Source organism: Orbilia oligospora, assembly GCF_000225545.1.
Source record: "Orbilia oligospora ATCC 24927 unplaced genomic scaffold scaffold00043, whole genome shotgun sequence".
Classification (NCBI taxonomy): domain Eukaryota; kingdom Fungi; phylum Ascomycota; class Orbiliomycetes; order Orbiliales; family Orbiliaceae; genus Orbilia; species Orbilia oligospora.
This window is the reverse complement of record NW_011645600.1, coordinates 294,716-309,359: the sequence shown is the minus strand read 5'-3', so window position 1 is coordinate 309,359 and position 14,644 is coordinate 294,716. Positions and strand designations below refer to the sequence as shown.

At 46.3% G+C, this 14,644-nt stretch overlaps 4 protein-coding genes across 4 annotated transcripts; 2 read left to right on the top strand and 2 right to left on the bottom strand.

Annotated features, from left to right (window-relative positions):
* Positions 1-1,542: 1,542 nt before the first annotated feature.
* AOL_s00043g99 (uncharacterized protein) lies at positions 1,543-4,848 on the top strand (the record flags this gene model as incomplete). Its single annotated transcript, XM_011120586.1, has 4 exons — positions 1,543-1,653; positions 1,742-2,105; positions 2,164-4,341; positions 4,427-4,848. The coding sequence occupies 4 exons, from the start codon at positions 1,543-1,545 to the stop codon at positions 4,846-4,848; spliced, it is 3,075 nt and encodes a 1,024-aa protein (XP_011118888.1).
* Positions 4,849-5,211: 363 nt separating this feature from the next.
* Positions 5,212-5,478, top strand: AOL_s00043g98 (uncharacterized protein; the record flags this gene model as incomplete). The annotated part of the gene is made up of 1 exon (XM_011120585.1): positions 5,212-5,478. One exon carries the CDS (start codon positions 5,212-5,214, stop codon positions 5,476-5,478), a length of 267 nt encoding a protein of 88 aa, XP_011118887.1.
* Positions 5,479-7,446: 1,968 nt separating this feature from the next.
* On the bottom strand, positions 7,447-8,387 carry AOL_s00043g97 (uncharacterized protein; the record flags this gene model as incomplete). The annotated part of the gene is made up of 4 exons (XM_011120584.1): positions 7,447-7,760; positions 7,861-7,956; positions 8,097-8,268; positions 8,358-8,387. The coding sequence occupies 4 exons, from the start codon at positions 8,385-8,387 to the stop codon at positions 7,447-7,449; spliced, it is 612 nt and encodes a 203-aa protein (XP_011118886.1).
* A 1,668-nt stretch (positions 8,388-10,055) lies between these two features.
* AOL_s00043g96 (uncharacterized protein) lies at positions 10,056-14,289 on the bottom strand (the record flags this gene model as incomplete). Its single annotated transcript, XM_011120583.1, has 4 exons — positions 10,056-10,101; positions 10,187-10,557; positions 10,620-13,705; positions 13,830-14,289. The coding sequence occupies 4 exons, from the start codon at positions 14,287-14,289 to the stop codon at positions 10,056-10,058; spliced, it is 3,963 nt and encodes a 1,320-aa protein (XP_011118885.1).
* Positions 14,290-14,644: the final 355 nt, after the last annotated feature.

Sequence of the window (14,644 nt, the reverse complement as noted above, 5' to 3'; positions counted from 1 at the left end):
CATCTCTTCTACGAGACTGGTCAATTTTTCTAAACATTGCAACGTTCAAGGCAGCCAGGCCGGCCGGCCAGTTGAAGGCAAGCAACATTGTGTATCTCGCCTAATTGACCGGAATTCTATAAGCCCCGCGATACACGAACATTAATTCCAGTGGAGGTTCAGGTACATCCGGCCAGTCCCCACAGCTGGCCTTGCTGAAGAGAGAGCGAGAGCGAGGGCGAGAGAGGGGTGGTGGGCCAATTTCTTTCTTTCTTTCTTTTTCTTCTTCTCTTTCCTTCCCTTTAAATTTCTTTGTTTAACAGGCTAGGGGTACCTGGGCGTTCGAATTAACGTTCATGTCATCATAATTTGGTTCGTGGTCACTGCTCTTCCCTGTAAGTTACACCATAACAGCCAATAATGAAGCTCTGGAAGATGCAGAAAACTCACACAGAACTCGCACACGACAACTTTCCAATTCCGGGTGATCTCAAGTATGATCCCTTCGAGAGCTCCAAATTATACACTAAGGGAAGCACTTAATTAGTATTCTCGAATATCGTTGGGAATTTAACGAGACGAGGCGAGAAATAGGGTACTGACACGTTGACAGGATGGGTTCTTTTTTTTTGTTTTCACGAATGCATTGCATTCTTGCTAAAGTAGAACACTGAACTAGATTCGAGGCTAACTATCTGGTAGTACTAAGAGTAAGTAGAATCGGCTTGGATGAGGCGGCTGTGCTGTCCAACATAGGTGCACCAGTACGTCAAATACGATATGACATAATATACATTGGACTGTCAGCAGCATCTATAAAACATAATATACATTGGACTGTCAGCAGCATCTATAAAACATAATATACTAGCTTCTTTGGCCTTAGTTTAGTTTACTTACTTAGTATCGACTTAGTTCTGCATTGTCGAAGAAACTTTATCTGAATTCAAATTATATTATATTCAGCTTTGTGACCATGGCACCGCCTGCTCGGGGCACATGGACATGTCTATCATGCAGACAGGGTGTACAGACCATTAATATTGCATTGGAATGTAGACTAGGAAACATGACTTGATCGATCGGATAAAAGGATGATCGATCAATCGATTCAAAGACTCTTCTTCCTATAACTACCTAGGTACTAAGTAGTAATTTTAACAGGCATCCACAATATTATAATCTATAGTACCTCATCGATACTTTATATCATTGACATGATTACATAAGTGATCTGGAGTGACAAGGGGTCACAACACACACATTGAGGGGCAAGATCATGTGATTTGATAAATGTTTGTTACTTGGCATAACACCCGATTCTGATTGGCTGTCGCGCACCAAACAAGAAATCCATCTGCCACAAGCTGCAAACAAAAATTTTGATCTTTTGAGAGAATCGAAGCTAAGTTTCTTGCGACACCGCGACCACCGGTACCTGGTTGGGATCATATCATCTACTATCTTGTTTTTATCTCAACGTCCACAATTAACCTCTCGATGATTCTGGCTTCGAGATAGCTCTAATAGTATCGAAATTCCATTTTACGGTATACTACCGTCATGAGTCCAGACGTCTCCAATCCACCGGCCAAAAGAGCCCGTCTTGAAGTCGCAAAGTCAACTTCTCAACAGTCGCAAAAGTCATCATCTCGAATCTTTGCTCCATTCAGAGTCAGTTCATTAAAAAGCCTTTTAGGGAAACCTATTTTGAAAAAATTCAATCGTGTTACTAATTAAGGATGTTATAACGTCAATTTAGTCCCTTGGCCATGTCACAACTTCGACTCCATTTGCCCTTCTCCAACATTCCGCAACCTTTCAATTATCCACATCCACCGGTCACTCTGTATCTACATATGACATCAGAAGACTTAACCTTCTCTTCGTAACAAGTCCTCAGACTCCATCTGAAATTACTTCTATATACGCTCGTGGGAAGGAAATATACGTCGGCTTTCGAACGGGAATATGGATCTTCGAAAGAGGAAAGAAGAAAGGCGAGATGCAGATGGATGAAGTCAAGAAGGGTAGAACCGGAATCAAAGACATATTCGGCTTCGGTGACTGGCTTGTAGGCATTATTGGACCTAAAAGCGTTGGCGTTTGGAACATTGGGTCGAGAGGTACGTAGTGGAGATACACTGACTCTTGAAGAGTATAAATATCTAACAAATGTAACAGAGCTCTACACAACCATCGAGTTATTCGGGGAGTCTGATATTGTCAATATCATCCACCCACCCACCTTTTTAAACAAAATATGTATAGGTACCTCGGACGGCTCTGTAGAAATCTGGAATATCAGAAGCGGGAAGCTCGTCTATTCCATCCTACCACCAAAGACACCCAATGGTACAGATATCGGACATCTCACATCATTGTCCCTATCCACTCATCACTCGATCGTGGCAATGGGTTTCTCATCTGGAATAATAAACCTCCATAACATTCAGACAGACACATCACTCTTCCAACTCTCGTCTTCGGCTCCTGTGACCTCCCTATCCTTCCGTTCGGACCTGGTACCACCCCCTCTAAAGTCATCTTCGGACCCCCCATCGCCATCTGATATGCTTGCCTCTGCATCATCCAACGGAAATATAACCCTCTGGTCTCTCAAATCTCGCAAAGCAATCGGAATCATGCGAGGTGTGCATTCGTCAGCAACCGGTGGTATCTCAAGGGCCACTTTCCTCCCCGGCCAAAACGTTCTCGTAACATCCGGTGGCGATAACGCTATCAAACTTTGGGTATTCGACACACCAACTACCGTTCTACCCCGGATACTTAGGCAGCGTGGTGGTCATGCCTTGGCACCGAATACAATTATGTTCCATCCCAGTACTCACTTTATACTTTCTGGCTCCCTCGACCATTCACTATGGGGCTTCTCCCTTCGATCTGACGCGCAGTCTACTGAACTATCGCAGGGAAGCATGGAAAGCACGATGAATAAACTGAAAAAATCTGGCATGTACGACAGGATCGCCGATGTATCACTATTGAAGGGTGCGATTATAACTTGTATTGCTGTGGAGGGTAATCGGGACGGCTCTGGTGCGGAGTGGGGGTCCAACGAACTTGGTTGGGAAGGTGTGATCACTGGCGGAAGGGAAGAGGCGTTTGCGAGATCGTGGTCTTGGACCAGACGGAAGGTCGGAAGGTGGACTTTACCCACCGGTGATGGAGGGGAGGTTAAAAGCGTAGCCATCAGCCCATGTGGTACCTTTGGTATCGTGGGAAGTGCAAATGGCGCTATTGATTCTTATAACCTGCAGAGTGGAATCCACAGAGCTAGGTTCCCTGCTCGAGCGACAAAGGCGCAAATCGCAGCAAGGAAAGATGGTCAAGGGAGCAGAGCAGGTTGGAAACACGCTGGTGGGGTAACAGGGCTAGTAGTCGACTCTGTTAACCAGGTCCTGATCTCCTGCGGCCTAGATGGCTTCGTCAAATTCTGGGAATTCAAATCTGGGCTCCTCCAGCATCAGATATCCTTTACAGAAGGGACTGCGTGCACTGCTCTCAGAATCCATAGATCATCGGGTTTGATCGCTATATCCTGCGATGACTTAGGCATCCGAGTGGTTGATATTGAGACCAGGAAGGTAGTGCGTGAACTGTGGGGTTGTGGCGGCCGTATTTCGGATATTTGCTTCTCTAATGACTCCCGCTGGCTTATCGCATCAAGCATGGACTCTACAATAAGGGTTTGGGATCTACCGACTGGTCACCTCATCGATGGATTCAAGACTCCAAGCGTCGTCAACTCGATTTCATTCTCTCCGGATGGTAATTTCTTAGCTACAGCGTCTATCGACAGCGTCGGCATCGGCATTTATACCAACAAGACCGTATTTACACACGTCCCTACCCGCCGCATATCCGAAGACGACATTCAAAAAATTGCGGGACCATCTTCTACGGGAGAGGGCGGCACAGGACTTGTGGAATCCGCGTTTGCGCAAGATGCTGAAGAAGACAGCCTCGATGGACAGTACACCACCGTCGACCAGTTGTCGGATCAAATGCTCACTATGAGTTTATTACCAAAGAACCGATGGATGAACCTCTTAAACTTGGAACATATCAAGGCTCGAAACAGACCCAACGATCCGATCAAGAAACCCGAGAAGGCTCCGTTTTTCTTGGGCAGCTTGGCAAGTTTGAAAGATGGGGCCGCAAAACTTACTGGTGCAGACGATGCCAACAAGGATATGGATAACGGCCTTGACCTTAGTGTCGCAGATGCATCAAGAAGAGCTATCGAAAAGGCAGAGTTGAGTAGGGTCAAGAGTGGTGATGTTGAATTCGAAAGAAGATTCACAAGGCTTTTGATGGAAGGGAGTGAAGATGGAGACTGTAAGTGCCCTGCAAGAACCTTCCCCTTCTCAAAAAAATCGTAAAAGGACATTAAACTAATCGAGCCCTGTTTTCAATTTTGTAGATACCGCCTTCATTGAGCACATGAAGACTCTACCACCATCGACAACAGACCTTGAAATCAGGACGCTGGATACCTCTTCTGCGCCATATTTCGAGCTAATATCCTTCGTCGAAGCCCTAACACAACGCCTACGGAGCCGAAAGGACTACGAACTCGTATTAGCATGGATGAGAGTCTTCCTCAAGATCCATGGAGAGACAGTAGCTAAAGAAGAGGAAGAACTGGCAAAGGCCGAAGACAGCGAGGCCGAAGACGAAGAGGATAGCGATGACGATGAAATGGCAGATTTGAGAGATGAGAAGCCGACAGTTAAGGAGGCGTTACAAGAATATAGGGAGGAAATGAAGCAAGAAGCTGGTAGGGTTTCGGAGTTGGTAGGGTATTGTGGAGGAGTGTTGGGCTTCTTGAGAAGCAGTCGATAGAAGACATCATAACTTCCTAGTTGAGTTTCCGTTCTCTGTAAGATTACGAAAGGTGGGATTGTATAGGTATTTGTACTATTAGATCATATGCGGGGCAAATATATATAACAGGATCCGTACCAGTTAATTCAAACTATCATGACGACTTATGTTATCCCAAGTCGGTGTGCACGTGGTTTTTGGAGCTCCCCTGTGTAATAAACGCCAATATTAGAGCTAATCATCTCACCCAATTGGTTCATTATATATATATATATATATAAGTAAGTTCTAGCAATCGAAAATGATAGATATCACATCCACATGTATACCCATCATGTGAGCGGGAAGTAATCTATATCACCCATCACCATCACCGCTACCATGCTCTCTTCTAAACTTATCCTCACCGCCTTCCTTTTCTCTACAGCCTCGATCGCCCAATTACCAAGCCTCAAGATTCCAAACACAAAAGTTGCTACCAGTCCCCCATCCTGCGCTAATAAGAACGCCGATAATGCCACAAAGTTGGACCTTCCACCGTTTATTGATGCTTCAAACTCCGAACCCAATGCAGCTTCCAAACCCGGCTCGCAGCCGTTAAGTAACCAATACGGCGGCGGTGAGGCTCGGGTGGCTCATATGAATTAACGATATAACCGGCTGTATATTCATAGGGGTTTAATACATCGATCTACGATCGATTATATGTTAAGAAAGTCAATAAATTTCCCGAGTAAGATACACCGCCCGGTTCTCTATTTCTATAGAGAGGTCTTATAACAGAAATCCATAAAGTGTAGGTATCTCAGGACGGGACCATATCGTCCCTTGTTACCAAACGCGCCCTTTTCCATGCTGTCCCGGATATCCAGACGAATGCCATCGACATAGTCCATTCCTAATGGCACCCGTAAGCTCTAAAATCTCCTACTTCGATTCCAAGGCAAGCGTGCAGAATACCCCTTAGCCAAATGATGCCGATGGAGCTTAGATCATAGAAGTCCTCAAAGCTCCAGAACCTCCATAAGTCCAGCGAATTACCAAGGCGCACAGTCTCGACACTACGTCCCTATTTTTAACCGGTCAACCGAAGCTTTTCGACTTGGTATCATAACCACCCATCACAGGTCGCACAACCAACACCCGCAAGCATTGCCGCCAAAAATGTTGACACAGTGGGATCCGTACAACCTCTGAACACGCCCTGTTGGGACTTCCCCGGTAACACAAACTTTCTGTGCGCCGAGGGCGACCCCCTCCCACAAAAGCGCCTTGGGTACTTGGCTCTCGGGGTCTATCGGCAAGAACTATGGATAACTCTATTGCGGCGCCCAGAAACCGAGGTAGGAGGGAGGGGGTGGAGTTGCCTATGAAGGAACGTCGGAATATCCCAGAGAGGTTTGCGGTCGGAATGAAATGGCGGTTCCTGGCCGGCGCACAGGACTTGCTTGAACGGGATGGATATTTCCGTGGATTGCGGGTAGAAGAGTTGCCTAGACGTGCCGCCCTGGTTTTTCTGTTGGATGAAGAAGTTTCTGTTGGATGAAGAAGTTTCTGTTCCTTCATTACGGAAGGGAGCATGGGTGCTTAGGTTAGATGTCACAACCAACGTTGCAACATGTTGAGTCGTGAGGATGCTTGATGTGCGAATTTAGATCTAGTATTGCGGTGTAGCCCAGTATTCTGTATTGAAACCCAACATCGAGTTCCGATCCATGGGAAATAAGTTTCGACACCTTGTCCTGAGACAGGCCGCGCATGTAGGAGCCGTATTAACATATATCTGAACCGAACCGAGCAATTGAAACCGACGTCGACGTCACGCATAAAAACAACTGTCGTGTGGACCGTCGTCCTGGGGAGAGGAAGCAATCTAACATTTGATAGTACAGACAAGGCGGTATAGCTAAAAGACATACACATCGTAGAGAGAGCCAACAAGATCGTTATAAAGGAAATCAGAGCAGCGACTAGGAACGGGGCTGACCCAATAATACAGGGATAATATAAGAGAGAAAATGAAATAATAAAAAAAGGAAGATACATAAAATATCCTGCAAAGGTAATAAGGATCCATCAAAGGGGGTAGAGAATCACACAATAGTGCGGCAGGTGAGAGCACGGATACAACGTTTATATCGTCCGACTGTATCAGATAAAAACAATACCAGATGATGATTAATAAAAACAAAAAGAGGGGGGGGGGTTAGGGAGAGAGATAAAGAAAAGAAGCCAGAAAGAACGAGATAATGTGAACATTCGGGAAGTCTGGGAAATATTGATTTCCTTTTAGCTCACAAGAAGAAGAAAAACTCCAAAGAACTCCTTCACATTTTTGTTCCGTTTCTTGCCTGCCTCTTCTCGTCCGTGTCCGTTGTCGGCATTATAAAATGTAGTTGATTATGGGGTATTCGGCATTATGCAAATTAAAGACGTATTGGTAGACCAATGGTTAATCTTGTCTTTCGTGGAAAGGTCCTCCAGAAAGGACGCAAGAAGGGTATGGGAATGGTCTATGCATAGTAAAGAATGCGTGAGGCCTCCACTATACATCGAGTTTCAGTATTCCGCTGTAAGGCAAGGCTATACATGCACTTCTTATCACGGGGTTTCCGTTTAGCAGCACTTTCCGCCGGCAGCACTACTCGTCTCGTTGACATTGACAACTCCCGGCTGGTTTTTCTCTCCGGAAGACGAATCCATGATTCTCTTCTTGATATCGCGAGCTAGTAAAAGGAAGGCCTCTTCGACATTAATATTAGCCTTAGCAGAAACTTCCATGAAAGGAATTCCAAGCTCGTTGGCCAGGGCCTGGCCTCTCTCTGTCGAAACAACACGTTTCTCCTCCCAGTCGCATTTATTTCCAATTAGGATCTTATTAACACCTTCAGTTGCATGCTGCTCGACGTTTTGGAACCATGTTTGAATGTCTGTGTTACGTAATCAGGCGATGTCAGCGATTTGGGATTTTGCCAGAAGTGCAACTGCAGCTGTAGCAGCCAGGAGAGATTTGGAGGGAAGTGGACGTACTGTTGAACGATCGTTCGTCGGTAACATCGTAGACTAATAGGATTCCCATAGCACCTCTGTAATACGCGGTTGTGATGGTTCGGAAACGCTCCTGGCCTGTAGATAGAAGCAATAAAAGCTGTGGTTAGTCGCCTGTGGTTTGGGTGCTTAAACGCCACCGGATTCTGCCGCTTTGAACTGATTTCCGACGAGGCAGAGTATATATGGTGTCGAGACGGTTCAAAGGGGAAACATACCAGCTGTGTCCCATATTTGGAGCTTGATTCTTTTGCCATCTAGATCGATAGTTCGGATCTTGAAGTCGATTCCGATGGTTGTGATGAAAGAAGGGGTGAAGGAATCTTCACTAAATCTGAGCAGACAGCACGACTTTCCGACCCCAGAGTCACCGATGAGGAGGAGTTTTATCTAGCGAGCAAAAGCAAGAGAGCGGATATTAGCTATCGGGGCAGCTACTCGAATACGCGATCATGGCTGGTAGGCAATATGCAACATACCAGGAAATCGTAGTTACGGGAACCCGCCATTGCGATAGCACCGATAGCTGGTCAAGGCCAAATAGAGCTTTTAGAATTACAAAGAGAGGGAGATTGTATGAACGTGTTTGCAGCCTTTGGAGGGTCTACTGTAGCTGTTACGCAGGTGGTATGTTCTTGATAATGGTGATATGAACGAGAAGAAGAAGGTGGTGATAATGGTGATGGTGGAGAGACAGTGAGCGTGAGAATGTGTGACGGAGATGGGATGGATGGAGGGAATGGTTGGCTGGCAGGTTGGCAGACAGGGCAGGCTGGATGGATGAGGTGTCGAAAAGGTGTCGGTTCTGAGCTGTGTTGTTTTGGCTGGGTGACGGGCTGGCTGGCTGGCTGGCTGGCTGGCTTGGTTACTGGACTTACACTCCGTGGCAGCACAACCGCCACCTTTTAAACAGTAACTGGCTTACCAAGTCCATAACTATGCTGCTATATGGCTATGGCTCTGACATATTTTTACATATCTCAGCAGGTACTTACAGATACTTACATGTGCATACATACTTAATTAAGTGAGAAGTACTTGCATCCTTGCATCCTTACTTCCTGGCTTCATTACTAGTACTATGTAACAGCTGCTGCAGCCAAGAAGGGGCTTGCAATCCAAAAAAAAATCTAGATGGCTTGCTTCTCGAGCAGGCTAGAATATCCCTCCTCGTCAAACTGCAGTCTCTGGAACACTATTACTGCTCAAGAAGCTACCCAGTTCCGCCAGATGGCGTTTCGTTTCAGCTTCGCAGCTAATCGCGACATGCAAATGACAGGAGAGGCCCTGCTCTCAAGGACCCTTTCTAACACTATTTCCATACTAAAAGTGTAAGTCCATATAATTATTCCATGCACTTGCATAGTACATATGCTTCAGCGTCGAGGGGCCTTACAGTAACTTTCCCGCCATCGTGCGGCCCTTTGACACTACCGTTGGTTAACGCCAAAATGCAGGAGCTACCATAGTAGCCATTCTCTGTTGCATGCTTTCTTTTACATATACTACTAATAGATCACATGCGGCAGAGATCGGAACCCGAATCTGATAATCTGCATTTAGGCTTCAAATTATCGTCATTTTTGTGAAGAATGTAGACTTTTTCCTGAGAAAAAGCTTCAAGAATTAGCAATATACTTCGCTTCGTCGTCATCAGTGTAGCTATTTACTCTACACCGCCGCCTAGAACAAAAGTTTAAACAAACCGAAAGAGAAAAAAAAGGAATTCGAAAACTGGGCGCAATTGCAAGCTAAACTCGTAACTAGTCCACGTGGACTCTCGGTCAAACGTGGTAAGGATAATAGCAATAATAGCAATATTAACAATGTTGCAATGCATGTTGTCTTTGCGGTATGGTAAGTACGCACGTAGGTATATACATTATATTGGGGATTAGATATTAATATTGATCTGAAGGGACGAAAAGGAAGGAGACAATCCTTATCAATTGCTGTAATGCGAATGTTCTGCTGTAAATGTTGAACGAAATGGTTTAGAATCGCCAAAAAAAATGACCCATCCCAACTTTTTTTCTTTTGCGACATGAAAAATCACCGTTGATATACAGGAAATAGTAGAACGCCTTGACAATCGCAATTAGGCTAGGAACAGAAAGTGTATAAACCAATACAAACCCGGTAAAAACATGGTCATTTCTGACAGAACCATCTTTAGCTTATTTGATAGAGCTCACGATAGTTAACCATCGTTGTTCATCCTTGCTGTGATTACGAGGGCGTGGTTAGAATATTAAGCTTCTATACTTGATACCGAGATGTATGGTGGAGGGGGGGGGTTAGATCTTACTCGTCAAACTTCAGCAACATTTTCAAAACTGGTAGCATCTGCATCTGCATCTTCTTGTTCTTCACCTCTAAGCTCTGGAGAACAATATTCTTTATGTAGTCGACATTAATGCTGTCAAGACCACTTCCGTCCATTGAAGGTGTAGCAGAACCTCTTCTTGTTGGCGACATTGGTTTATCTAAGGATTGACGAGAGGATGGCCGAGGGCTATCATCGGATCTTGTTTTCGCATTCTGAATCATACGGAGTTCGTCTGTTGCGATTCTATACGCCTTTTGGAGCTTGTCGTATTTCTGCTGTATATCCTCAGTCTGCTTCCGTAAATCGCCTTTCTGCTTGTCAAAGTCTCGCATTTGTTTCTCGGTTTCGTCCTAGGAAAGAACTTCAGCATGCGCATTCCATTTTCGCAAATGACCACCAGATCAATACATACCAAGGCATCCCGCATATTAATCATCGCCTTCTTCGTTTCTTCGAACTCCTTGGTTGAATTTTGTAGAGCCTCTTCCGCTCTCTCCTTACCGCTCTTTAATCCGTTCCTTTCCTTCTCTGCATCTGCTTTCTCTTCTTGGACTCGCTTAAGGGCCTTCTCGGCTTCCCGGAGCTTGTCTTTGATTTCTTCTAGTTCTCGCATCTTTCGCTTGCTAACAGTGGCTGCTTCTTCTTCCGCCTTGTCCCTTTCATCGATCGCTTGATCCATCCTCTCCTTCATCTCCCTGATTCTTGCATCTTGCTTGGTTTCGACGTCCCTAAGCAAGCGTCTCATGGTTTCAGCTTCGCGACTACGCTCGCTTAGAAGTTTCTGAGCCTCCGCTAATTCTTCTTCCATGCTTTCGTTTTTCTCCTTGAGTTCCTTCATCTGCATTGCAAGTTCAGACGTCTGGTCTCGCAAAGATGACATCAAGCTTTGTGCAGATGAATGTTGGGCCGTCTTTAGGTCGATTTCCTCTTGGAATCCGTCCCGCTCTGACCTCAACTTCTGAACCTCTCGTTCGAATGTAAGCAGCTTGGGCCGAATAGTAGACACCTCGTCTTGTGCCTTTTTCAGGTCTCTCGATAGCGATTCGACAAGCTCTTGGGCTTCTTTTCTATCCTCTTCGCAAACACGGAGCTCTTTCTGTAGTGTTCTTATAGAGTCTTCTGCTTTAGTCCTCCTAATAGTCTCATTCCTAACTTCCACTCGTGCTTTCTCTCTAATACTGTCGAGTTCGTTCTCACGATCTGAAAGTCGCCGCTTCAAGTTATCGACTTCGAATTTCAAGTCAGACTCAGCCTTCTCCAGCCGTCTGAAGGTTGCAAGCTTTTGATTAAGGTCGCCGTTAGTAGCGGAAAGCTTTGAAAGCTCTGACTTCTGGCTGTTGATTTCAGCCTGCATCTTCTCTAATATCGCTTTCCTCTCGGCTAAATCTTTGAACCTAGTGGCGGCAAGCTGCTGAGCGATAGATAACTCTGCCTTCGTAGATTCGACCTGAGCCTTTGCAGCCTCAAATTCTTTGTTCAGTGCACCGTACTTAGCGTTAGCTTCGTCGGATACCTTGTCACTGGAGGCCTTGTGAGATTCGAATTCCATTGTGAGTTCGCCGAGCTTGTTACTTAATGAACTCGCTTCGTCTTTGATCTTTGTCAACTCTTCTTGCACGGCTCCGTGTGACTCCTGAATCTTCTTGCCATCCGCAGTAACTTTCTCCATCTCCATCGTCAGTTTGGTTAATTCCTGCTCTACAGCCTGTTTGGCGGCTTCAAGGGCTTTCTTTTCTTGGACTAGATCCTGAATCTTGTCCTTGGCCTCGACACATTCCTCACTAATATTGAGGAAAGATTCCTGAAGAACCTCAAACTCTTGAATACGGTCAGCTGCCCTTTTAGCCTCTGCACGAAACTTTGCACTGCGTGTTTCCTGCTCGTCCAGCTCTTTCTTGAGGGCCGTGATTTCAAGTCGCAAATTCGAGATAATGAGATCCGTGGCGGAGATTTCGTCGTCATCCGGTCGTGGTGATGTAGGAGTAGCAACATCCTGGGACCTGTCTTCAGTATCGTCTTTTGCTGCCTCGTCCTCGTCATCATCGGGTTTGAAGGTTTTATCGGTCAAAGCGGCAGTTTCGCGTTTCTTCTTGTTCCGTCGGCTGCGATTGCGCTTCTGACTAGCTGTAAGGCCCTTGTCTGGAACAGCCAATGTATCTTGCGAACTACTTGTTGGTTTCGACTCGGCTAGTTTGGTGTCAACTGGGGGTTTTGCGGCCGTGAGATCTTTGACTTTGCGATCAGTCTCTAATAGTCGGTCTTCCAGAACCGAAATCTTTGACTCAAGGGCGAGCTTCTCTTTCTTAGTCTTGTCCAACCTCGCTTCCAAGTCTTCTAGACGGGATTCCGCCTCTTTATGGAGCTTCTCAATCTTGACTTTAGCATCTCTGACATTATGTAGTTCATCGGAAACAGCTTTTAGCATCAAGGTTTCTCCTTCAAGTTCTTCTATCTTGCTCTCAAGCTCCTCGATCTCCTTCTCCTTTCCAGCTTTGAGTTCTTGGAGACTTGCTTCCGATGCCTCTATGTCCTTCTTGTGCTCACCACGAAGAGTCTCATTCTTCTCCTCGTACTCAGATTTCGCCTTAGCAAGCTCGTCCTCCAAGTTCTTCAGACTGCTTTGAAGATTATCCCGCTCTGCAGTCAATGTCTCTTTCTCTTTCTCCAGCTTCTCGAGGAGGCCAGAGTCGACAGAATCTTCCTTCTTTTCTACAACAACCGTAGTATCAGCAGCCTTAACGGCTTCCTGGGCTTCTGTGAGCTCTTCCTTCAAACCTCCAAGCTCCTTCTCGAGCTTCCCACTCTCGTCAATTAGCCTCTTAATCTCACTGTCTTTGGCCACCATCGTTTCCCTCATACCCTCAAGCTCCCGCTGCGAGTCTTCTACATTCTTTTGGAACACTTGGGCTGCCTCTTCGGCGACCTTAGCAGCCGTTTTGGCGGTATCCAAAGAAACCTTTAATGTGGAAATCTCATCGACCTGCTCCTTGACCAATGCATCAAGACGGTCTTGCTCGTCTTCATATGAAAAGAATTCCGCAGGAGCTTCTGGTGTTGGCTTGAGGGATGATATCGATAAGATGGAAGCTGCTCCAGGAGACTTGACCTTCTCGGCGAGGTCAATACTGTTCTTTGCGGTAGATGGACCGTTTATTGGGCTTGTAACACCGGTAGGACTTGCAATGGAGGATGCTCCATTCGTCTCTGTCTTCCCTTCCAGTTCTTTAACCCGCAGTTTCAATGCCTCGATTTCCTTTGCTCTGTCGTCGGACTCCTTCTTGTGCTTCTCTAGCTCCTTCTTCGTCTCAGCCAGTTCCTTCGAGACGCGTTTGAATTCCTCCATCGTCATGTCAGACCGTAACGATAAGTTGTTAAGATATTCGGTGAATGCCGCGGGTTCGGAGATAGAAGTACAGGGTGTCGTCTCACGGAGGACCTTTTCGAATGGATCGATCAGTTGAACCTTTGCATGTGTGATGCGATACGATCGGAGCAGCTCTATTCCCCCATAATAATCAGCATTGTTTCTTTTGCCATCAAACCTCCCCTCCCCAACTCTCATACCCCTCTCCTCCTACCCCAGTTCAAAACCTCAGGAAGTAGATGGCTATGGAAAACGTACCTGTATACTTGTTCTCGATCTTCTCGAGCTTTCGGAGCTTCAATCTGACTTCGGACGGCAAATCCGCTAGATTTATGGTTCCATTGCTGGTCCCTCCTGCTCCGCCTGCATCCTTCCTCTCTGTACTACCATCGCCGGTTTCACCCTCCCGCTTCTCATCTCCCACCCCACTAGTACCACCACTACCACTCGTTGAAGGAGCTGGTGTTCCGGTTCGAGAGATTCCTCCCCCATCGCTCGAGAAGTCTGCTTCGAAATCCGCTGGATCCCGCTCTCGCTCTTTAAGCGACGAGACTGTATTCCGGGGTCTCGAAGATGATCGGTCGTGAAGGCCGTCGCGCCGAGAACTACTAGGTGTCCTTTGGAGAGTCGACGGTGGTGGAGATGCGAGGTTGCGCTGGCCGGCTGTTCGCGCGGATTCTTCGAGAGAATCCGCGAAGTTCTTTAGCCTGGCGAACATGGTTGAAGGGGGGGTCTATGAGTTTGACCTGCCACTAAACTCGTGATGGCTAGGATATTGAATGAGGAGTGATAAACGGGGTTACGGATAGAGAAAGCGAGCCGGACGAATGAGAGTGAGAGTTCTCGCAACTGTTGGGGGCGGTTTGATTGCCCGCGATGCATCCAAGGCGGAGTGTTAAAACTGACGCGGACAGAAGCTGATTTTTGAGAGAAAGGATAACAAAAGGGGAATTTTAATTCCCTTTACAAACTGGAGAGATTTAAATCCGATGGATTCCTACGTGCAACTATTACTACCCTTGAGGCTGAATGCTTTGCAATTGCTTCGAGCTTTCGTCCCTCAAGGGATGGCC